The sequence below is a fragment of the Cervus elaphus genome, chromosome 25 (genome assembly GCF_910594005.1).
Source record: "Cervus elaphus chromosome 25, mCerEla1.1, whole genome shotgun sequence".
Classification (NCBI taxonomy): domain Eukaryota; kingdom Metazoa; phylum Chordata; class Mammalia; order Artiodactyla; family Cervidae; genus Cervus; species Cervus elaphus.
In genome coordinates this window covers 58,012,584-58,037,556 of record NC_057839.1, presented here as the reverse complement: position 1 = coordinate 58,037,556, position 24,973 = coordinate 58,012,584, and the positions used below count along the sequence as shown (strand labels likewise).

Genomic DNA, 24,973 nt, shown 5'->3' with positions numbered 1-24,973 from the left:
GTTTGAGCAACTTGTTCATGGATACGTATGTGGCTTGTAGAGCTGGGCTTTGAAGCCACAGACTCCAGACATAGTACTTGAAACATTCAGAAGCACATATCACTCCAATTGCATGAGAAATTGGCAACCGTGATGGATTCGGGACAGAGTAACTGATATGTGTGAAGGTTGCTATACTGAACACTTTGCCTGGTCCTCCTGGATTCTTGGTATGCCTTTCTGCAGAGGTCAAGGCATTGGTCCCCAAGAGAAGCTACTGCATGCTTCTCCACCTGCATGTGAAATGGGCAGAGATGACGGGAATGACAGAATTGTTTCAGAGTGATATGTCATAATGAGTTATGTGCAGGGGCAAGGAGAAACAACAGCCATTTGAGTTCCCTGCTCAGGTGATATCACTGATAAATTTGGATTCTTCCATTACTCTCAACATTAGCAAACAAAATCCTGAAGCTCTTTCAACGGAAGCGCATTTGTACTTTTGTACATTGTCCTTTCATAGACTGTAAACTCCCTCCACCTAACTGGCTTATGTACCACTGTGCAAAGAAGACTATTCAAAAACTGTGTTTCTCAGCTGCCTGTAAGAATCTAGATCATAATTTGTGGCATGAAAAGAGTTCATTTAGGATGTAATTGACTGGTCATTGTTTTAGCTTTCTATTGCTGCATAATAGTTTACCATGATTTTAGCAAAGTTTATCACAAGATATATCTCTTATTTCACTGTTTCCTTGGATCATAACTCTGGGCTTGGGTCAGCTGGGTCTTTTGTTCAGGATCTTGCAAAGCTGTCATCAAGATGTTGGTCTGGTCAGCTTTCACTTCTGAAGTTGGATCTTCTTCCAGGCTCATGTAGGGTTGGTAGAATTTATCTCCTTGCAGCTGTAGCATGCATGATGATTTGTGTCTTCAAGACGAGAAGAGTCTCTCTCCTCTAGGCTCTATAAAAGGGTTTACTCAGGTATTTAGGTCAGGCCCATCCAGGATGATCACCCTTTTGATTAAAGTCAATGCTATAGGAAATTTAATTACGTCTGCAAAACCCTCTCACCATTGCCATGTCCTATTGCTTAGTAACAAATTGCAAATTTTGTCCACACACAAGGGGAGCAGATTACCAATGGCATGGACATAGGCTTATCCTATTCAGGCTGCTTACAGCAAAATACCATAGATTGCGTGACTTATAATGTTAACAGATATATAATTCTCATAGTTCTGGAGGCTGAAAAGTCTGATATCAAGGTGTCTGGTGAGGAGCTGCTTCTTGGTTTATAGATGGCCATCTTTTCCCTGTGTCCCTACATGATAAAAGGACAGGGGGGCACTTTGGGGTCTCTACAATAAGGGTACTAATCACACTCATGAGGGCTCCACTCTCATGATCTAATCACCTCCAAAGACTATAATAACCTCCTAAAACCATCACCCTGGGGATTAGCTTTTAAGACATGAGTTTTTGGGAACTCAGCCATTTGGTCTGTAGCAGGTACCATGGAGATCATCTCAGAATTCTGCCCAGTGGTCACTGGCACTTCCCTCCCTACCCAGCGTGTGTTATATTTGTAGACTTTCATTCCCTGGTGGCTCAAATGGTAAAGAATCCGCCTGCAGTGCAGGAGACCCAGGTTCAATCCCCGGATCGGGAAGATCCCCTGGAGAAGGAAATGGCTACCCACTCCAGTATTCTTGTCTCGAGAATCCTATGGACAGAAGAACCTGGTAGGCTACAGTCCATGGGGTCACAAAGAGTCAGACATGATTGAGAGACAAAATGTTCAGCAGTATTAATGTATTGACATATGTTCAAATTTAAAGTTATAAGAGCAAATTTAAAGTTAGAAGAGTCAGTTGTCAGCTGAGGTTAGGTTACTTAGGCCAGGTTACTTAGGCCAGGATTTCTCAAGTTCAGCCCAGTTGATGCTCTGGTCTGGATTGTTTTTTTGAAACTGTGGGGTGCTGTCAGTACACATGGTAAGACTTTGAGCAGCTTCCCTGGCCTCTACCCATTAGATGCCAGTAGCGCACCTTCCCCCATTGTGACAATTAAAAATGAAACCGGTCATTGCCAGATGTTCATTTGAGGAGGAGGCATCCCCGTTTAAGAAGTCCTGCGTTAGAAGAACAAAGCAGGTTTTTTGTTTGTTTTAACAAAGAACCCATTAAATTAGGGAATTTGTTTTTTTAAGGCAATGCAGCTGTTTGGAGCCAGCAGGCTCTTGCCCCTTGGATGATGCCTCATTCCTAGATTTGCTTTTGTCCTTTACCAGAAAATGTATAGTTTATAGTTGCAAAGAAAAAATTTATACTGTAGATGTGTCTCCCACTCATACTCTCTTATTCACATATATGCCAAAACTATATTACGTTATCATGTTTGACAATACCTTATAATCGTCTGAGTTTATAGTCAAGCCATATTATAATAGGGCTTTAGCTCTGTTATGGCATGGGTCAGATATTTCCCCAAAGATATTTAATGCATGAGGCCAGAAAACTAATAAACTTCATTCTTAGTGTTATGGCTCCTTTCTTGGAAACGAGTGATATGGCTTGGTGTGAGATGGAGTGGAAGGCACAGTCCAGTTCTGAAATGACAAAACTCAAAAGCTCCTCGTTCTTGTTTTCTCTAGGCAAAGGCAGCTCAAGCATCTCATCCGACGTGAGTTCAAGTACAGATCACACGCCGACCCAAGCCCAGAAGAATGTGGCTACCAGCGAAGGTAGGCATCTGGTCTTCATTATCTCTCACGCTTTCATCACAGTGCTGGCTATATTTGGAAGACATATAAAATGTGTGCGTCTCAGATCTGCTCTGCTGAGTGGGAGCATATGAGATTCTCAAAAATGGGAAGGCCAAGGCTTTGTCTTTTATTGCATTGTTGTCAATGTCTACTAAAGTTGTTTTGGTGCAGTTTAAGGTAAATGCTGTTATTTTGTCAAAGTATAATAGGCTGACTTTTGTGAATGTTTATGAATGATGTCTTGTTTTCAGTATGGGAAGCATTATGATTGTAAAATCTTTCTGCTGTAGTTGAAAGTTCCTGCAAGAACTTTCAAAATAGGCACACCTGGAATTTGGGATTTTGATAATGGTAAGGTCATAGTTGTGTGATTTGTAGAACCTGAACCAGTCCCCAGTATCGGGGAGCAGGAGAAGAGGCTTGATTCTTTAAAAAATTAAGTGAGAATTGCTGCTTGTCAGAACGAAGATGGGTTGCATTGGTGTTCTTGATGAAGAATTTGACTATATGTAGTAACACGTGTTGGAATTTAACTGCTTCCCAATAGTTGAGAAGCTTTTCAGTTATACTTACTTGTTTGAGTGTGGAAATAATTGATTCTGTAGTAGTTATTTCGTAAAAAGTTGACCCAATTATGGATTCAGCTCCTTTTATGTTAATCTGAAACACACAATTAAATGACTTCTTTTTTGAAGAATTCTTTCTAAATGAATGGTTGAGTGAAGGTCTGTGGAAGACATGAATGCCATTTGTAATGAAAGACTGTGGGGTGTCAGCTGACTCCTCATGACACTATAGAGAGCCTACTTTCCTGATATGTACAGGGTGTTGTGGAAATGCATTTCCAGTCTTTGTTTCAGAAGCTTAATTTCTGCTGTTCATAATATCAGAAAGTGTACTCATAGCCTGGTGTTGGTCATTTAACCTGTTAGATTGTTCTTGATCTGCACTACATTTTTTACATTAATAATGAGAGTTTACTTCTGTTGTGTGTGTCTTCTTTGGGTATTCTTTGACTTGGTGTGTTTCATATAAAAGTTAACTTCTCTGAGTTAATTATCCCCAGATTGATGGATAAATATATTTTAAAACTGGATTGTATTCCCTTGAGTTTAATGCCTTAGCATTGTTTTACTGCAGTGTATGGCAAACAGATTGGTGTGTTCTTCTTAATGCAGTAAAAAATCAGCAGTCTAAACTTAATTTTCTGCCTGTTAATTCAAATGTGGGGATTAGATTATTTCTGAAATTCAGTTAAGGTAATGTGTGAATCAGGTGAATTGATTCTAGCCAATGGATTTAAGTTCTCTTATTTTTTCTCCTTTTCAGAAGTAGAAAATGAAAGAATATATGAGCTATGTTGCCAAGGTTGGGACTGTGGGATTTCAAGCATTTAAAAAATGTCTGCTTTTTATGCTTCAAAATAAACTATAGGGATTCAAATTTTTCATTTCTATTTTGCCTTTTTCTTAGGAAGATGCTTTTGGTGTAGGCTCAGCCAATGTTTTATACATTTTGGTCACAATGCATTTTCAGGAGAGAAAAACAAGAAACTGTGATATTCATATGAAACAGAATTTTTAGCAACTGGGCTAAATTGGTATGAGATTTTTTTCTGAAGTCTTAAATGGAAGCATGTCATCCTACTATCCATTTTTTGCTTATCTGAAAAAAATTTAAAAGAATGTGCTGTTTTGCTGTTTATTTGCATGAATCTTTTTTGCTGCTGTTTTTCCATCACTGAAAATTTTTAAATATTAAAAAATGAATTTGATGTGGATATTAGTTACATTTAAGTGTGTTTCAGGGTTGTTTGCCACAGAGTGGCCTCATACGATGGATCTGGGTTTTCAAGATGGAAGTGCCCATTTCCTCAGTTTACAGATGACAGAGCCCACGTCCACCTCTCAGGATAAGCGATCAGAGCATCACATTCTCTGACGTCCACAAGGTGGATTTACCTGTTTGCATGTAGGTTTCCTCCTACCGGAAAATGCCTACGTAACCACTCTCTGCAACACACGACAAAAGAAAACAAAAGGTGGACATTGATTTCTTACATACGCTACAGAAGAGCACATTGAAAAATGCTTCTTTGATTCTCTTTCCAAAGTTTTCTAGAACTATATTTAACCTTTGATATTAAAAAAAATTGAGTGTGTGGTTGCCTGGTTTTTCCAAAGCTATTTGATTATGGTTATTGTCTTCAGTTCTTTGACCCTCTTATGATTTTTCTCCTTTGAATTCGAGGATATTGTCTTCAGGAAGCACAGCAAGGATTCTCAGTTTAAGGGTCTGAGTGATACTGATTTCTAAACATGGTATCTATTGTGGAGGATAATATTCAGTTTTCCTGCAGCTTTTGAAAACTGTGGCCATCCCTGTAATAGCTGGGTTGGAAGCATTTTGGAGCAGTGTTGGACTTCTCTCTGATGGGCTGGATGAGGAGGGTGTTACGTAGTTCCCTGGGTAGTGTGTGTGTGCATGTGTGTGGGTACATACATGTATGCATTTGTGTCCAACCTCTACAAGCTGGCTGATGGTATAGGCACTGTCTTTCACCGGGAAATGTGGGTGACCCCTCTGTTCAGCGTATACTGGGAAATAGACTGAGGACTTGGAGTGGGGGGAAGAGAAGGATGCACAGCAAACACCCTGACCTGGGCCTGGCGGTGGGAATGGCGATTAACTGTCAACAGGCCTGAGGGAGCCTTTTGGGGAGATGACACTTTTCTAAAATTGGATTGTGGTGGTACCAATAGTTACACAGCCCAGTAAATTTACTGGAACTCATTGACTTAAACATGTGAAAATGGGTTTGGGGGAGCTCCTGCCTGACCTTCAGACCCCAATCTAATCCATCACAAAGTGTTCTTTTCATGTGCTGGCTTCCAACTCTGAGAGGAGGTCATACACAGTGGTGAGAGGCTGAGTCTTGGCCGTACAAAGTGCCAGGTTGTGGCTGAATGCTTCTCCTGAGATGCCTTGGGGCCAGAACTGGCCTGGAATCCATCATAACAAATCCATGAGCCAGCAGGGCTCATGGCCCAGCCTGTGTTGCCCGGTCAGAGTGGACCCATCATGGTACCTGCATATTCTCACATGAAGCTCTGGAAGATGTGAGGGATTACAGACCCACAGATTTCCCAATCTTTTAATTGATTAATTTATATTTTAGCTTTTCTTGGACAGTCAGGACCAATCTCATCTCAGGTTTGAAGCATTTTAGCACCCAACCCTAATAGCTGAGGCATCACATTTATTCACACTTAAGTCAGTTTCTTTGCTAAGAACTTATAGCTTTGCTATCTCAAGTTCCAACTTATGATTCACTTTGGGTCATAAGGCTGTGTTCCTAGGAAGACGGCCCTAGATGGTGATACAGTTTGATTTCAATCCAAACAAGAATGGTAGAGTTCACATGATGTAGTGTTCTGTTCCAGAGTCTCATGCAAAACTTTTATGAGTCTTAATTTTGTGACTCTAAAGCCACATCTCTTCCAAGTAATTAGCAGCCTGCAGTGTTTTCTCTCTGATAAGGTATATGCTTTCTTTAAGACCTGTTATATTTCTTGTAACAGTTTAAGTTCCTGACTTCCTGACACTAAGGTGTTTGGGTTCAAGTGTAGAAAGCTAGAGACTTTCCATTTTTTTCCCACAACAAAATCTGCATTCGAACATCCTAACTGAAATAACTGAAACTGAAAGTCACTCAGTTGTATTGACTCTTTGTGGCCCCATGGACTGTAGCCTCCCAGGCTTCTCTTGTCCATGGGATTTTCCAGGCAAGAATACTGAAGTGGTTAGCCATTCCCTGCCCCAGGGGATCTTCCTGACCCAGGGACTGAACCTGGGTTTCCTGCATTGCAGGCAGATTCTTTACCACTAGCTAAGCTGAAGCTTAATTCTTTCTAGTTGTGTTGTTATTCTTTCTCTTCCATGGTTTTCATGTTGTTCAGTCTATCTCATCCACAGAATGTTTTCTCTTGTATAGGAAAGGATGGCCTTTGACCTTCAGGTCTTTGAAATCACGTTCAGCTGTGAGCAAAATCAATTGACTTTAGATCATGAAGAAGCTTCCTAGAAATAGGAAGCTGAGTTTGGGCTTCTTTCTTGGAATGGGGTGCAGAGGGGGATGAGGGTGTGGCTTTAAAGATGACATCTCAAAGACTCTGCCTTCCCTTGAACTGGGGGAAAATGAAATATCTAGTTCAAAGACCAAATGCAGTTGGCTGCTGAGAAGTCAACTTCATTCAGCTGCTTTTTAATCACATTCAAGTTCAGGTATTGAACTCCCTGACAACACAATTTATAAATGTGATGGTTGTTTATATGTGTTGGTTTTCAAACCAGACAACCATGGAATCAGAGAATTTTTAGAGCTACAAAAAGCCTTGGCAATTTTCTGATCTAATATAGTCATTTTACAAAGAAATACTTGTGACCCAGAGAAATGAAGAGACTTACTCAAGTTCAGTTCAGTTTAGTCACTCAGTCGTGTCCAACTCTTTGCCACCCCATGAACTGCAGCACGCCAGGCCTCCCTGTCCATCACCAACTCCCGGAGTCCACCTAAACCCATGTCCATTGAGTTGGTGATGCCATCCAACCATCTCATCCTCTGTTGTCCCCTTCTCCTTCTGCCCTCAATGTTTCCCAGCATCAGAGTCTTTTCAAATGAGTCAGCTCTTTACATCAGGTGGCCAAAGTATTGGAGTTTCAGCTTCAACATCAGTCCTTCCAATGAACACCCAGGACTGATCTCCTTTAGGATGGAGTGGTTGGATCTCCTTGCAGTCCAAGGGACTCTCAAGAGTCTTCTCCAACACCACAGTTCAAAAGCATCAATTCTTCTGTGCTCAGCTTTCTTTATAGTCCAACTCTCACATCCATACATGACACTGGAAAAACCATAGCCTTGACTAGACGGACCTTTGTTGACAAAGTAATGTCTCAAGATTACACACATAATACATTGTCAAGCAGGAGTCTGACACAGTCATGTTTTGGTGAAAGATGTTCCACTTAGGAAGAAAGCATAACCTGTAAAAACCCTGTGGCCTTTGGAGCATGAACCAATTTAACTCTCGTTTGCCCACCTGTTCTCTTGCTGCCTATTGTGAGCTGGTTGCAGAGCTGAGGCAAGGTGTTTAGAATAGAGTTTGAGAAAGATGGTGGAGCCCCAGGAGATCAGTCCTTCCAATGGAAAGGGGGTAGCTGCTTCAAATAGTAAAAGGATTTCAACCTACTTGAGTACATTCACTTCTGGAGATGTAAACACTCCCTTTAAGTCAGCTCATGATTATCAAATAGCCTTCAATAGATTCATATAATGTTACTCTGTGAAACTGCCCCTTTAACTCCCCGAAAGAAGTTCATTTAAAAATGTTTCATCTGAACCATGTGAAATGAGTTAATTTATGAAGAATTGGTGGGGATATTCTTTCTGCAACCCTAAAATCACCAGTTTATTTATACAGTTCCAGGTTCTCATGTTTTCAGTGCCTGAATTAAACCAATTCTAAATAGACTTATTTTGAAAATGTCCAGGCATCTGGCTTTGTTTTTATTCTCTTTGTCTTCTTTATATTATCTTCTTTTTACTTCTTGAATATGTTCCTCAGACAAAATCCACATGAATCATTCAGGATGAAAAGGATGAAGCTTTTAACTCAAGGTAGATTCTGTTTCTCAAAAAGCCTTTTTGACTATCCAGCAAATTCAACAAACATTTTGGGGACACTTATTTCAGGCTCTTACTAGTACTTTCATGAACATTATTGCATTCAACTTTGTTTCATCATCCTGCTTCTCTTGTGAAGTAGGCATAAATGTTTCCATTTGGTAGATGAAAACAGGGAGACTGGGAAAGAATCCGGGAGGCCCAAAGTCATGTAAAACTAGTAAGTAGCAAAGATAGTCTTTGGGCCTGAGTGCTAACATTTATTGTTAATGCTTATTTTGTACATGCCATGATAAAGTACTGAGAATTTCATACTAATCATTGTTATAAGTTTATATCAAAGTGTATTTTGAAAGTACTTATGAGAAGTACCCTTTCAAAAGCCAGCTCATAATCGTGTCTCAATTGCCGGTCTTATACATGGAAACACTTTGCTGTTTCATGTATAGTCTAGAAATTGACTTCATATCCTCAGTTATAGAAAGCAAAAGTCAAACATTCCAAGCTCCTTTTATATTGTGCTGTTGAAGTTTTAGTTTTCCGGTAACCATAACTGTGCCTTAACAGACTTCACCAGACAGAGTTAGGGTTTGAAACTGATATGTAAGTTAATCTTGATAGAGGGTCTATAGTGTACGTAATATTAAAGTACTGGATAGTCGTATTGCTTGTTTTCCCCTTAAAACTAAGCCAGGGAATTATTCTTAAATTGGAAATGCACACAAGTGGTAGATCTCAATCTTAGACCACGTGCCTTGGGAGACTGGAAGTACGCCATGAAGCAGTCTATTACAGTTGAATGAAATTCTATCTGTGACACAAGAGAAGCAGAATGATAACATAGGAAGAGGACTATAAAGAACTGGAGAAAGAAAATGACATTGAAGAAATCTTTTTAAAAAAATATATAATTTTTATTTCTCTCTCATATGTAAGAGGACTGAAGGTTTGCATTCAGAGTTGCTATGAAGGTTCCTTGGTCATCAGGTTTTGTTTTTTTTGGTTTGTTGACTTTTTTTCGGTCATGAGGCATATGGAATCTTAGTTCCCCAACCAGAGATTGGACCTGCACCTTCTACAGTGGAATCACAGAATCTTAACCACTGGACCATCAGGGAAGTCCCGAAATCTCATTTAAAATAGCTATAAATTGACATTTATCCAAATTGGAAGGTAGGATGGGGGACCTTATGGGGAGAGAGATTCCAAAATAAGAACTGGTTTTCAGGAGCTTTTGTTTGGTGTATAAGGAAGGTAATGACCAATTATTGTAGAATTTGTTTTGCCTTTACAAATTAAATTTTAAACTTAACTACCTCTGACAATTTTAGGGTGATTTAGGAATGCTTTGCAAGACTTTAGTTCTTGAGGCTTAATGCATTTTGGTAATTAAATTAGCAACTTACTGCTTCCTGATCAAGTTTCCTTTATTGTTGAAGCTACTGCTTAATTGTAAGTTAGGTGACTTTTGAAAAACTGCAGCAATTATACCTAGTGAGCTGAGCATTTTATAGATTCAATGTGCCCAATTTAATAAGGAAGTCACATTTTCATATGAGGATTAGTTTAAGTAGAGGAAAGCCCATCAGCTCAGTACCCAGAAAATGGTTATGTATAGCCTAGACATGTACATTGAAATTATAAATACTGTCTCAGACTCAAGAACTAAGTTTAATTTCTTGAGGGAATTATCTTCCCAAATGAATTACCCGGAATGGCAAAAATATCATGTAATAGTCTCAGAAGGAAATTAGGCTTCTTTATTTGTGTGTTTATGTGTGTGTGTGTGTATGTATGTTTAAGGACATTTAAAAGTAATACTTAATTGAGACATCCAAAGAGTTAGTTGCTCAATCGTGTCTGACTCCTTGTGACCCCATGGACTTGTTGCCCACCAGGGTCCTCTGTCCATGAAATTTTACAGGCAGGAATACTGGAGTGGGTAGCCATTCCCTTCTCCAGGGGGTCTTCCTGACCCAGGGATCGAACCTGGGTCCCCTCATTGCAGGCAGATTCTTTACCATCTGCTTCGAGCATCCAGTCTTTCATTAAAATGATTAATTATGGAGTGGCTGCATATTCCTTGTACTGGGTTTTCTGTGGAGCCCATGCAGTCGGAGTTGTCAGGGACAAACAGGCTATCATTCTATGCCACTGTGCACCCACTGGGTTTGTTTCGGTTGTTTGGAAGGTTTCACGCTACAGGACCCATTTCTGAGCTCATCTGAGGCAAAGAAGGACTAGGGAGGAGGTTGGGAACCCATGTTTCAGGACAAATATCCTGATGTTGGAAATATTTGCCCTTTACAGTCATGGACAGAGTCTGACCTTAAAAGTCAGGTTAACATGTCTGTTTACTTCCGTTTTGACCAGGAAATAACTTCCTGAGGATAAACTACCGGCCTCAGGAAGTCCCTGGCTTCCCAAGGCTATTAGGCTGATGAACAAATAGTGAGAGGAAAGCACTTATTTGTGTGTGTGTTGTATGTATTCCTAAAAAAAATGTAGAAAATCCACATTTTGGAGCGAAGGATATACAAGTAATTTAGAAATTATTTGTGATCATTAAGAGGTGATTGAAAAATTGTAACAAGGAGTGTGGTCTATGGGAAGCAGATAGTAACACAGTTATTAATTGGAAGTGTAGCAAGGAGTTTTCTGCTGTTTATAACCGACTGCCTTCCAGGGTGGAGTGGACCACTGGTACACTGGAGGATGTTTGCATTTCTGAATAGCTGCATGGGTCTATTTATGTGAGTTTCCCCATGTGGACTTTAGAAAACTAGATTTCTCTGCGCTGTAGAGAGATTCTGGGCTTCGAAGGAAGGAGGCAGAGGGGAAATCCAGGAGAGGGAAGAGAAAGATGATGGGAAGAAGAAGGAATAGTGGAGCTGGGGAGCGATTCCAGCAATTCCAGTGATTCCACTTGTCAGGCACTGGTACCCAAAGTGACACTGTCCCGTGTCCCTGAAAATTTCTAGTCAGTCTTTGCAAAACTCACTAAAGGCTTGGATGGAGTGGATTTCCTATAGGAATCAGAGAAGGACTCACTTTTGAGACTGTTGACTTGCCTTCTTTGTAGCCCGACTTACACAGATACAGCCAAAGCCAGCTTCTGAAGAATCCATCAGTGAACACTCCATTATTATTGCTATCAGCTCAAATTTAAGTATCCTATTTTATTGATCTTCTATTGTATATTCCAGTATTTTATATAATTTATAGTAACTATGCAATTTATATTACCTTTACTCTTTTCAGTCTAATTGCAAACTCACTTTGTCCTGGTTATTAATAATTGTTCTTCACTTTCTGATCTTTGGCTCTCACAACTTCTGTGAGAAAACCGAACCTTCAAGCATCTCCTTTGCCCTTCCAGCACTGTCCTTCATGCTATAAAACCATCCTTTCTTTCTGGCCACAAAAGAATGGTCCAGATACATTGTATTTTCTTCTTCTTCTTTTTTTTTTCTGCCCAGAATCAAGAATAAGTCATGCTCCCCAAAGAGCCTGGGACCTTTTAGTGGAGGAATATATTCAAGATGTAAATCTAGGAATCTAGGTTCCTGCTGCTGGGAGCTCTCGTTTAGTCAAGTTAGAATAGGGGTAAAAGCATTTCTTAGGGTAACAGTACAATGAATGCTACTAATTTATAATGTTGTATATTGTAACTTCCTGCACTATATATGTGTGTGTGTGTGTGTCCTTTTGTATGAAATTTCACTTGCAACTAAGATTTTCTGCTACTCAGCACCCAAACTTCTAACCTCTATTGAAACTGCCCTTCAGATCTCCAGATATGCTCATGTCTGCATGTTCTGCCAGCAGCAGCAAGCAGGAGGCTACAGTTCAGTCAAGATATCAACCGTATAAGAATTTTATGTGTGCTTCAATTCATAGCTCCATGGTATCATTCTTGCACTAGTTTGAGCTTCTTTGAGGAAAGAACTGTATTTCATCCAGTTTTATACCCCATGGCTGCCACAGTATTTGGCAAATAATAAATATTTGATAAGTATTTATTGAATGAATAACCGGGTTGTTAGTCAAGATTTTAAGAAGGAATAGCCCGCTTGATTAACTTTCCAACTAGAGTCTTAAAGACTATACCTGCAAAAGCCATGCAAAACCAATATATGAGAAGCATAGTTATTTTTTAGAAAAAAATAATAATACTATTGCTTAGGATAACTTGAGGCGTATCATGGGAATATTTGCCATCGAGTTGTTTTTAGTTACCTTTTGTGTTAAAGGGACAAACAATTTTTTAAAAGCAGAATAGGCATGTTGGAAGAAAGAGGGAACAGAAGATATGTCTAGTTTCTATGTTTTCATGTGTGCTTTAATAGTCTAAACCAAACGGTTAAGTGGTTTGAATACTAGGTCTATAAACAACCAGTTTTTCTCAGATTTTTTTTTTTTTAACATTTTAGATCAGCAAATGAAATAAACTTAGAAATCTAAGTATCCTGGGGCTATTCAATACCCCTCCATGCAACCTCAATTTTAAGGGAAGAGGAAAATATGTTCTTTTCCCCCCACCAAATCCATTTTTAATCTCTTTTAACCTCAACACATTGGATTGTTTCAATTCTTCATTTACTGACATCTCAAGGTAACAAATTAGAGCCTGTGGTTCTTTAACTGATGAAATTGGAGAAGTAAGTTTCATTTTATTGGCACAAAATATGGCTGAATTGGCCAGTTAACAAACATGCTCATATTCTTTTGGATTTACTGACTTGTTATGAAGAAAATGTTAGAAAAACCATTCCTAAAAAAGAAAATTGTACTGTTCTTTCCCTTTTTAAAAAAGAATTATCCTGGAACCAACCTTGACCTCAGATTATCTTTTGCAAACTGTATTTTATTTCCCCCAAACTCTTAAGTTCATATGTTTTATTTCGGTGGGTTGGAATAGATCAGGATAGAGATCGGAAGGGCTTCCCAGGTGGCACTAGTAGTGGAGAACTCACCTGCCAATGCAGAAGACTTAAAGGACGTGAGTTCAATCCCTGGGTCGGGAAGATCCCCTGAAGGAGGAAATGGCAACCCACTCCAGTATTCTTGCCTGGAGAATCCCATGGACAGAGAAGCCTGGCAGGCTACAGTCCATAGGGTTGCAAAGAGTCGGATATGACTGAAGCAATGTAACACACATGCACAGAGACTGGAAAGTGAATTCATCCAATCGCAGAGGTTTACAGAGCTAAATTATGGTTAAGGGGTGTGTTTGGAAAACGAAGTTGAAGACTGAACTCTTCATTTAATCTGAATGAGAGGGGAAAAAAGAAACCCTATGAAATAAAAATTGTGTGATTTTGTAAATCCCCATATGTGTGTGACACAAGTTGCTTAGTTTTTATTTTCTTCTTTGTAAACTAGGAATTGTAATATTATCTATTTCATGTGTTGGTTATGAGGATTAAATTTGCAAATTATATCCAATGTGCGACCCTTTGCATATGAGCTGGTTTAGTTTCATCAGCTTAATCAAGTACTTTATGTAAATTCATATCCAACCTTACTCTGGGACAGAAAGAGTTTGTATGGAAAAGTCTCCCCTAAATTAATTCAACATAATTGTTACGGAAATCCCAGTAGGATTTGAATTTTGAAACCTGACCAAATTCTCCCTTCTTAACCTATAAGAAAAATTCCAACATCTATAAGTACCTACCATATGTGGATGATGAATTCCGTTCAATTCCATATGTATCACAGCATACTTAAGTATGTTGAACTCATTTGTTGAATGAATACACGTGCATATGAGGATATCCAAGAAAAATTTTGGAAACGAGTAATGAAAGCATATTTCCTTAGTGTTATGAAAATATATTATACATTTATAAATATTTAAGAAGTGTGGTGTGATAGAGCTTGGTATAATGGGACAGCGAGCTCAGGGTAGTAGTGTTAGTCGCCTAATTGTATCTGAGTCCTTGTGACGCCATGGACAGTAGCCTGCCAGGCTCCTTTGTCCATGAGATTTTCTAGGCAAGAATACTGGAGTGGGTTTCCATTTCCTACTCCAGGGGATCTCAACCCAGGGATTGAAGCCTTGTCTCCTGCATCATCTACACTGGCAGATGGATTCTTTACCACTAGCATCACCTGTAGTTATCTATGGCAATTTAGGGTATGATAAAGATGGCATTATGTTAATACATGGATAAGGAGATAAACCTTGTCAATATATCCTAATAGGAAGATCAGCTTCTCATTTTTTAAAAAAGGAATGTGGAAGTTCTTGATGCCAAAATAAATTCTTGATGGATGAAAGATTTAAATGTTCAAATTATATATAGATGACTTATTTTATGATCTTGGGGTAGAAGAACCTTTGAAAGCATGAAAACAGAAGTTATAAAGCTTAAGGAGACCACCAGCACATTCATGGGTTAGTGCATGCTGTATGGGGAAGAAAATGTCTTTATGTCGTTAAAAATATTTATCTTTCCATTAAGCTAACACAGGTTTCTTTTTTATTGCTGGACTTCTCGGAGCCTTTGATGTTTTAGTCTATGTTGTTAATCTTTAAATAGCATGTTTTATTTCTCAAACTTCTTTTATTATACCTCACAATCAAAAAACACTGATCCATGTGAATCAAGAGCTATAAAAGTATATACATACTTTGATCTAAGAATTTCACACTAGGAAATTACCTTACAAATCTTAGTTTTGTTTGTAGTTATAGTTTTGTTTGTAGTTATATGCTTCCTAATGTTTATAATATAAAAATGTTGGAAACATATTTAATTGAGGCATCTGTATGTCAAATTCCTGGTTAGCTATTAAAAACATGTTAGCAAAAAAAGTTTAGCCATATAAAAATATGACAAATGCAGAATTTGAAGCAACATTTCTTATGTGATCCCAAGTGTGCATAAGATTATATCCTAAGAGGAAAAAAAGACTGAGGGGACACATTTCAAGATGTTATCAATGGCTATCTCTGAGAATTATAGGTTGTATACCAGGCCATTTAATATAAAGGACATGAGCATCCATAAATTTTAGTATAGGTAGGGACTTCTGAAACCAGTTTTCTATAGATACTGGGGGGTGACTGTAGTTTTTTGGTATTTTTCAATATTGTCCAACTTTCCATGTTAAAAAGGCAATTCATAGAAAATTCAATTTAATTATTTTTATGGGTGAGAATGTCTCTTTGGTCATTTCTTTTTTTTTTTTTTTTAATTTTTTTGACTGTGATATGACCAAAAATTCAACTATTTGTTTTTTTTTTCTCTCTGATTAATATTTTTGGATAAAGGTCAACCGTGCTGTTTTTCATGCCTGAACATCAAGTGTGCATTCAACCTCATGTAGGCAGCCATCACTTGCTTTCATGGACTTTATATAATTAGTTTTCAAAGAATTTTTGCATTGTTAAAACTTTATTTCCATTAGTTGAACACACTTCTAACGCAGTTTGTCTTCTTTATATGCATTTACAAGCTACAGTTCCAGTGTATTACCTATGTTCTAATTCATCTGTGTTCATTTACATTGAATATTTACCGAATGCTGAGTATCGCGAGTGTGGAACGGGGACTCCTTGGTGAGTCAGGTAGACCAAAATGACTTCACCTTCTGAAACTTTTTATTGTGTAGGGATCTAGATATTGTATAATCTTACAAACAAGTTACATGCTGAGAATACATTCTTTAATACATGCCTATAAGTAAACATTTAAGCCAGGGTTCTGAATAATGACTTCCCTGATGGCTCAGACAGAAAGGAGTCTGCTTGTAATGCAAGAGACCCGGGTTTGATCCCTGGGTTGGAAAGATCCCCTGAAGAAGGAAATGTAAACACACTCCTGTATTCTAACCTGGAGAATTCCATGGACGGAGGAGCCTGGCCAACTACAGTCCATGGGGTTGCAAAGAGTCAGACATGACTGAGTGAGTTCACTTTCTTTTTTTTCTGAATAATGAACAGAAATAAGCAAGGTCAAGAATTGTAGTGTTGGAGAAGACTCTTGGGAGTCCCTTGGACATCAAGGAGATCAAACCAGTTAATCCTAAAGGAAATCAACCCTGAATATTCATTGGAAGGACTGATGCTGAAGCTGAAACTCCAGTACTTTAGCCACCTGATGTGAAGAGCCAACTCATAGGAAAAGACCCTGTTGCTGGGAAAGATTGAGGGCAAAAGGAGAAGAAGGTGGCAGAGGAAGAAATGTTTAGATAGCATCATTGACTCATAAACATGACTTTGAGCAAGCTCTGGGAGACAGTGAAGGACAGGGAAGCCTGAAGTGCTGCAGTCCATCGGGTCACAGAGAGTCAGATATGACTGAGCAACTGAACAACAACAAAGATTTGTGTGAATGCAGGTATGTGGGGTTGGGAGATGTAGTGGCAGGGAGGACTGTCTTCTGGTTGTCCATTATTGTGTAATAAATTACCCTAGTAATTAATGCACTTGTTTTCTGTTGCCCCTGTAGCAAATCACCACTAATTCAGTGGCTTAAAACCACAAAAACCTACATTCTTACAATCCTGGAGATCAGAAGCCCTGCATGAATCTCAGAGGACTAAAATCAAGGTGTGGGCAGGGCTGTATTTCTTCTGGAATCTCTAGAGGAGAGTCCATTCCTGGCTTTTCCCAAATTGGTTTATGGCCTTTTCCTTCATCCTTAAAACCAGCATCATAGCATCTTCATATTTCCCTTTGTCTCTCTCTGACTCTGATCCTTCTGCTCTTCCCTTGTAAGGGGCCTTCCTTGGTCCTTCCTTGTAAGGACCTTTGAGATGACTTTGGGCCCACCAGGTAAGCCAGGATAATCTTACCATCTCTACATCTTAATCACATCTGTAAAGTTCCCTTTACCATGTAAAGTAATATGTTCAGTGTTCTGGGAATTAGAATGTGGACATCTTTGGGGAAGTCATTATTCTGCTTTTACACTCAGTTACTTCAAACAACCATTATAACATATTTCACATCCCCCCTCCCCCAGTCAAATATTTGGATGGAGCTTGACCATAATTGTTTTGCTGCCTGTGGCATGGACTGAGGTCACTAGTGGTATTCAGCTGGTGAATAGGCTATTCTAGATGGTAAACAATGTGTGCCCCAGCCTTGCCTAGGATGGCTAGTCTGTCAATTGGAAAGCATACAGGTAACCTCTTTAGTGGGATGGTTTCAGGGTAATCAGACTCCTTATATGGGGGTTCTAAAAAGAGTCAAGAGACAGGAAGTGGAAGCTGCTAGTTTCTTAAGTTCTGGGTTCAGAAATTGACACAGCCTTACTTTTGTCATTTTCTGTTAGTTGCAGTGGTTATAGTCATCTGGATTTGAATGTAGGTGTATTGACTCTACCACTCTGTGGCATGAAGGTTGATGTATTTGCAGCCATTTTTGATCTTTAGGATGGATGGGTGGTTGTACACGATTACATGAAGAGAGACCAACTCCTGTGAAGACCCTGGACCTGGAAGAAGCTTAGGGCTTTTCTGAGCAATAAGCCATGTGTATTTGCAGGACAGTGACAATGGGGAGAAGGCATGACATTGGGCAAGTGGGCTCAGCCAGCCTTTGTAGGATCTTACCATGTGTAGATTATATTCTAAGAGCAAGGAGGAGCTCTTGAGGACCATAAACAGAGTCAGACTTCCTGTTGCTGCTGTGTGACCCTGGGAGTGAGCAATGAGGGAAACCCATTAGATTTCAATTGTGGGCCAGGTAAGAAATAATAGTCCTTGAGATTAGTATAGTTCTGATCCATTTTCAGTCACATTTTTCCTTAGTAGCTTATGACGGAAGAGTGATAGTCAAAGTGTGGTCAGTGGTACTCTGTGAACCATCTGCTTCTATCAAGGTAAATATAGGAATCAAGAATAATTAGAGTCTTCTGGCAGAGAAGGTAATGGCAACCCACTCCAGTACTCTTGCCTGGAAAATCCCATGGACAGAGGAGCCTGGTGGGCTGCAGTCTGTGGGGTCGCGAAGAGTCAGACACAACTGAGCGACTTCACTTTCACTTCTCGCTTTCATGCATTGGAGAAGGAAATGGCAACCCACTCCAGTGTTCTTGCCTGGAGAATCCCAGGGACGGCGGAGCCTGGTGGGCTGCCGTTATGGGGTCACATGGAATCGGACACAACTGAAGTGACTTAGCAGCAGCAGCAGAGTCTTCTGGAGCAACTTAACATGCTGTGACATCCACAGGGATGAGCATGAACTTGTAATTTATATGTCTGCCTTAAAAAAAAAGACTTTTATGTTTCTCTTCATTTTTGTTGCATTTTATGAAGTATTCATATGATTTTCAAAGCTGGAAGAATATTGGTCCTTTCTAACTCCTAGGTTGAGAAGCATCTTTTTTAGAACACAATATCTTTTTAACACACATTATATTTTTCTTTTGTGTTACCCTTGGTTGCCCTGGACTTTCCTTATGAGAAAGGAGTGCCCACAGCTACACATGCTGGTATTCTTAGACTGCAGCAGAGGTCAGAATTATTCTCATTTTCTCATTTAACATGTGACAGCTGAAGATCTGGATGTAGCACTCTTAACAGTCTGTTAAGACCCCTGATATTGTGCTCTTTCATAAAATCTTGTCAATATTTATTTGTCATATGTCTCATATTTGCATTTTAGAATTAACTGTTCTCTGGTTGCATTAATCATGCAAAACTTTTTGCTCATGGTGACAGAAGCCAATTTGTGGTTGGCATGTATTAGAAAAAATAGATTAAAAACAGGGACTCATTTAAAAATTAATATGTAGGCTATAAATGTTTTCTTTTAACTCAGAACATATTAATTCATTTTCCAGTCTTTTGAAGTTAGGTTAAAACCTTCCCTTTGAATGTGTGGCTGTTGATGGGTGTTCTACAGTGCTTTTCCTTGCATTGATTATATAGCAACATATCTTTATGATTTTCAGTTTTGATGTCTTTAAAGTTGGTAGGGTGAAATATACTTCTATTTTTTTCAAAAGTAACAGATCCAACAGAAAGAATAGGGAGAAATACAATTTATAATGATGTGATAAGAAATCCACATATTTGAAACTAGAAATGGTACATTTTTATCATGATATAAGGAGAAAGGAGCAGAAATGGTTCGTTATTACACATACTGAATGCATAAGTGACACAGTCTTTGATCTTGTCAGACAGAAAAGATAGATGCGATGGGTCACCCCACTCCTCAAATGCTTTATTCTCATTCTGCTAATAAAGAGCATGTGATAAATTTAGACAAGATGGTGAAAGTTTTATCCCTTGGAGATTAGAAAAAGTAATGATGGGGAAGATTATAAAATAAGAAATAGAATAAAGAGTGAAATTCTGATCACATAATTGAGGCCCTTTCCAATGAACAGAAATTGGAGCCAGTGTGAATGGATCTCTGATGAGCTTAGATTTTAAAGCTCTTATAAAAGGGATAAAGACAGGTGCAGAATCAAGGGAAAAGTGGTACCAAAGCTTCAGGAATGGTGTCAGTAGGAGGAGCATCACAAATGAGCAGAGACAAGAATGAAAAAGCAGAGAACTACTCAGGGGTATGTTGTTTGAAGTTATGTGAGAAGATGAAGTGTGGGAAGCATGTCAAAGAAGGGCAATGACAGAAGATGGTATCATTTAACAGGTGGCAGAGGGAAAGCACAGATGCTAGTCTTCAATTATTTCTGTAGCAAGGAGCATGTTTTCCATAAATACCGAAAGGCATAAGTGATGACAACAGCTAATCTTTCTACAGTGCTTACCATGTGCTGACCGTGGTTCTAAATGCATCACATATATTATCTTATATACCCCCCAGCATCAATGGGGCAGGTGCTGTTATTGTGGCTGTACCAAGCCTGGTCTGCTGATCCCACCCTCAGGAAAACTAATCTGTTGCCACCAGGTTGTGATGGAGGAAAATACATGGCCGTTATTGCTGGGCCAAGCAAGGAGAACGGGCAGCTCACGCTCAAAAGATCCGACACCCCAGTGGCTTTGGGGACTTTTTTCCCAGGAAATGGTGAGGGAGAGGATCTCAGCTTGCCTGATCCGTTCCTGGACATTCTGATTGGTTGGAAGTGAGGTCACCGGGTGGTATTTTGGGAGTCAACCTCAACCTTCTGGTCCCAATCAGTCTGGAGTCTACCTGCTGGTGGTTAGCAGTTAACTGCATCTACCTGATGGTGGGGTTAGTATCTGAAAAACAGCTCAAGGACATGGTTCAAGATATTACATATAGACCTTGAGGGGAAACTAAAGGTCCTTGACTTTGTTTATGGTTAAACGTCAACCATTTTGTCTTGCTTGACTGTTTTCCTTTGTTTCTCTGTTTTCTCACTTGTCTGATTAAATTTGCTGTTTGAAACTCTGGGAGGGCCTAAGAAGCTAAAGCTTTTCTACAAACTAGAAACTGATACACTCAGCGGGCTGGTTTGTGCCCAAGAATGCCCAGCAGGATCCTGCTCTGTTCATTATTAAAGCCAGTTTAGAAGTGAGAGGGTTCAGGGTGACACAGCTACTCAATGCCTTGAACTAAAGCATATTTTTTCTTGATTCCCTTCTTTGTTGTAGGGCTCTTTGATTTAAAACTGTCGCTCATATAAGGTGATGACATGGTTTAAAAAGCATCTTTAAAATGAGTACAAGTCAACAAGCCCAAACAAGTCCCAACACAGGAGTCTGAGAGAACTGGAGATAAAACCATGTATCTGATTTTGAAAATTGAGGACAGTGTAAGCTCCTGAAACCACAGCATGTTACGTCTACTTTATTTTTCCAGCAAACCCAGTTTACCACCTATCCTGTGACAGACCCTCTGAGGATTGTGAAGGAGAGCAAGACAGGGTAGAGGCCATCCTCGTCCTCCAGAGGTACATTGCGACAAATCAAACAAATGAAGGAGAACTCTGGTGGTTAGTTGCTAAGTCGTGTCTGACACTTGCAACCCCATGGACTGTAGCCCGCCAACTCCTCTGTCCATGGGATTTCCCAGGCAAGAATACTGGAGTGGGTTGCCATTTCCTTCTCCAGGGTATCTTTCCAACCCAGGAATTGAACCCGGGTCTCCTGCACTGCAGGTGGACTCCTGCACTGCAAGCAGATTTTTTACCAACTGAGCTGCAAGGGAAGCCCAAGGAGAACTCTAGTTTTGCTTTTTTCTTTTTTAATAGGTTACTTAAAAACCATAGTGGGCCCAGAGGAAGGAGAGGCCGTGCCTGCCAGTCTTCAGAAGCTTTACGGAGGACCTGACATTAGGTCCAAGCTTTGCATGAAGGGAAGGGTCCCGAAGTGGGAATTGGAGATCAGGGGGGCTTGTGAACATAGGTCATCTGGCCCCGGGCTAATCAATGTAGGACCCAGGGCCAGCAGCATCACATCCCCAGGAGTTGGTCAAAGATGCTGAATTTCAGGCTTCCCTCACACCTGCCAGATCTGCATTCTAACAAGTTGTCTGGGTGACTGCTATGCACATTAAAGTTTGAGCAAGCACTGCTGTAGAATGAGTGTGTAACTCTAGTGTGAGTACATGTAGTAAGTGTCAGTGGTGCTGAGGGGGGCTGGACAACCTGTCTCACCGTTCAGGCTGGCTGCAGATCATATCCCAAGGGCAAGGATGACCTGTTGCAGAATCCTAGCAACAGCTCAGCCAGCAGTTTGCACACTTGGTGCTTGCCAGTCATCAGTCTGCAGTTCAACTTGTTTATAGCTTCCAGGAGCAGTGTTTCAACTGCATTTGTAGCAAGTCATACCATATCTATGATACCAGAAAGTAGATTTGGAATAAAAACAGTCCTCTGGCACTCATATTTTTACTGCTCTGAACCTTAACATACCATCAGAGCTATAGAAAGCAAAGGTTGATTCTCTACCCAGGCTAATTTCCCTGGCAGAATCAGAAAATAGTCCGGTAAGGAGTGCTGTTATGTGTTTTCATCATTGACGACCTCTCATGTTTCAAGAAATAATCTGGGGAATAATTATTAGGAAGGCTTGTATTTTTGTTCATCTCTGGTGCTATGATGTATCCTTAAATTTCCAAATGGTGGAATCCATCTGGCTCTTCATGTTCTGAAATATCTCTAAGACTGAGCTGGTGTTTCTGACAGGCCTGGCTTCAAAATAAGGCTCCATAATTTATTGGACCTAGAAAGCTCAGTCTCTTCATTCCAGAAAATGAAGATAGAAATGTTGATCTCTCAAGTTTTTGCAGGCCTCAGAATATAATCTATGTCAAGACTGCTAAATCACTGCCTGGCATAGGAAAATATTTAATGAACAATTGTCATTATTCTTAATAATTTACAGATTTGTGTCTGTTGAAGTAGACGAAGTCAGTGAATAGTAGCAATCTGAAGCCAGGAGTGCAGGGGAGAGAGACAGTGAGTCAGTGGATTCTGCCTCTGCTCAGCTCAGTCCTGCTGCTGTAAAGTCATCGAAACACCTTTCCCCCCTAGTTGGGGTGGGGGCAGTTATCCTAGGATATTTACAGAAAGTCTTATTTCCTTAGATTGCATCTTAGGGCATCGTGAAGAACTTCAGTTCATGTCTTAGTGTTTGTCTAGAGGTTGGGATTTGGTGTTGAATTGATGTTTTACTAGTCTCTATCATTTCCCAGGGCCACCAACACAAAGTACCGCAAACTGAATGACTTAGAACAACAGAAGTATATTGTGTCACAGGTCAGGAGGCTTGACATCGGAAGTCAGGGTGTTGGCTCTGAAACCTGTAGGAGAAAACCTTCCTGGCAGTTCTGGGTGTTCCCTGGCCAGCAGCTGCAGGCTCTCTGTCTCTGCCTCTGTCATCACACTGCCTGCTTCTTGCTTGTGTGTCTCCGTGTCTCTTCTCATCTTCTGTATGGATTAGGGACCCACACACTTCAGCATGGCTTAATTACTTATTAACTTATATCTTAACTACTTATGTCTTCAGTGACCACCCCCAACCCTGCACCTCCAAATAAGGCCACACTCTGACGTAACGGACATGAGTTTGAGCAAACTCGGGGAGATAGTGAAGGTCGGGGAAGCCTGGCTGCAGTCCATGAGGTCACAAAAAGTCAGACAGGACTTAGCGACTGAACAAGTGATGTAATGGGCTGAGGACTTCCGCAGATCTTTCAGGGTGACACAGTTTAACCCATAACAGAAGTCTTGGGGACTAGTCTGCTTGGGTCTCTGTTCTCAGTGTTATCACCAGGGCAAGTGGAGCCTGTGGTGTTTAGGATGGAACTGTCTCATGTGCTGGGGCCGAAATGTTCCAGGGGGGAAGATTGCAAAGGCTCCCACGGCTGGCACTTGCTGAGGCCTTGAGGTCTGAGTCTGGGAATATACCCCCAGGGCTCAAGCCAATCAAGGCAAGCCCCCCTACAGAATCTCCACATGCTCCAGGGATTATTTTACTTCTGCTGCTGCTGCTGCTAAGTCATTTCAGTCGTGTCTGACTCTGTGCGACCCCATAGATGGCAGCCCACCAGGCTCCCCTGTCCCTGGGGTTCTCCAGGCAAGACCATTGGAGAGGGTTGCCATTTCCTTCTCCAATGCATGAAAGTGAAAAGCGAAAGCGAAGCCGCTCAGTCGTGTCAGACTCGCAGCGACCCCAGGAACTGCAGCCTACCAGGCTCCTCTGTCCATGGGATTTTCCAGGCAAGAGTACTGGAGTGGGTTGCCATTGCCTTCTCCGGTAGCCACAATCGGTTTCTCTAGGTTCCCAGAAGATGCAGCAAATGTTAATGTGTTAGGGACCCTTTGAGTTGAGCTAGTCCCCCCAGAACCACACCATGGGACTGTGAGCTGAGGGTGGCGCATGCTCACTCTGCACTGAGGCGCATTCAGGGGAAAGGCCCAACAGGGCAGAGTCCTGCGCGCCTGGTTCCTTCCGCCAGATTCTGCAGTTAATTCACTTCTCCTCCTGCAGGTATGAGCATGGGAGGCAGCAGAGAGAAACAGGGGGTTTTGGTTGCATGGATGCTGTTTCCCAGGGCAACGGGAGGAATGGGAGTTAAGTGTCCCTTTCAGTCATCACTGCTCTTCTAGTTGTGATGGTTCATTTCACACATCAACCTGATTGCACCACGGAGGGCCCAGACGTTTCGTTAAACAGATTCTGGTTGTGTCTGGGAGGGGGTTCCTGGATGAGGTGAACATTGGAGTCCGTGGACCCAGTGAAACAGATTGCCTTGCTCAATACTGGTGGGACTCACCCAGTCCTTTAAAATCCTGGCTAGGATAAAAGTCTGAGTATAAAGGATTTTCTCTCTCTGCTTGAATGTCTTCAAGCTGGGATGTCAGTCTTCTCCCATCTTTGGTAAGGATTTGGACTTGGATTGGCACTTAGGCCATTATCTCTTCTGGTTTGCAGGCCTTCAGTTTGAGACTGGAGCTCTACCGCCTGCCTTTCTGAGCCCCTGCTCACTGACTGCAGGTCTTGGGGGCCTCTCAGCCTCCATAACCACTTGAACTAATTCCTCATAATGAATCCATTTACACAGATAATCTATTGGTTGTGTCTCTCTAGTAAACACTGTCTAAAGCATCAGTAAATGTGACCTCCAGCATATTGGTGGATC

General features: G+C 40.6%; 1 protein-coding gene across 1 annotated transcript in view; it reads left to right on the top strand.

The window, feature by feature from the left end:
• Positions 1 to 24,973, top strand: part of FBXL7 (F-box and leucine rich repeat protein 7) — a 421,304-nt gene that overhangs the window by 110,619 nt on the left and 285,712 nt on the right. Inside the window, exon 2 of the mRNA XM_043887922.1 lies at positions 2,637 to 2,726. Coding sequence (XP_043743857.1) covers positions 2,637 to 2,726 — 90 coding nt within the window. The remainder of the gene's footprint in view (positions 1 to 2,636; positions 2,727 to 24,973) is intronic.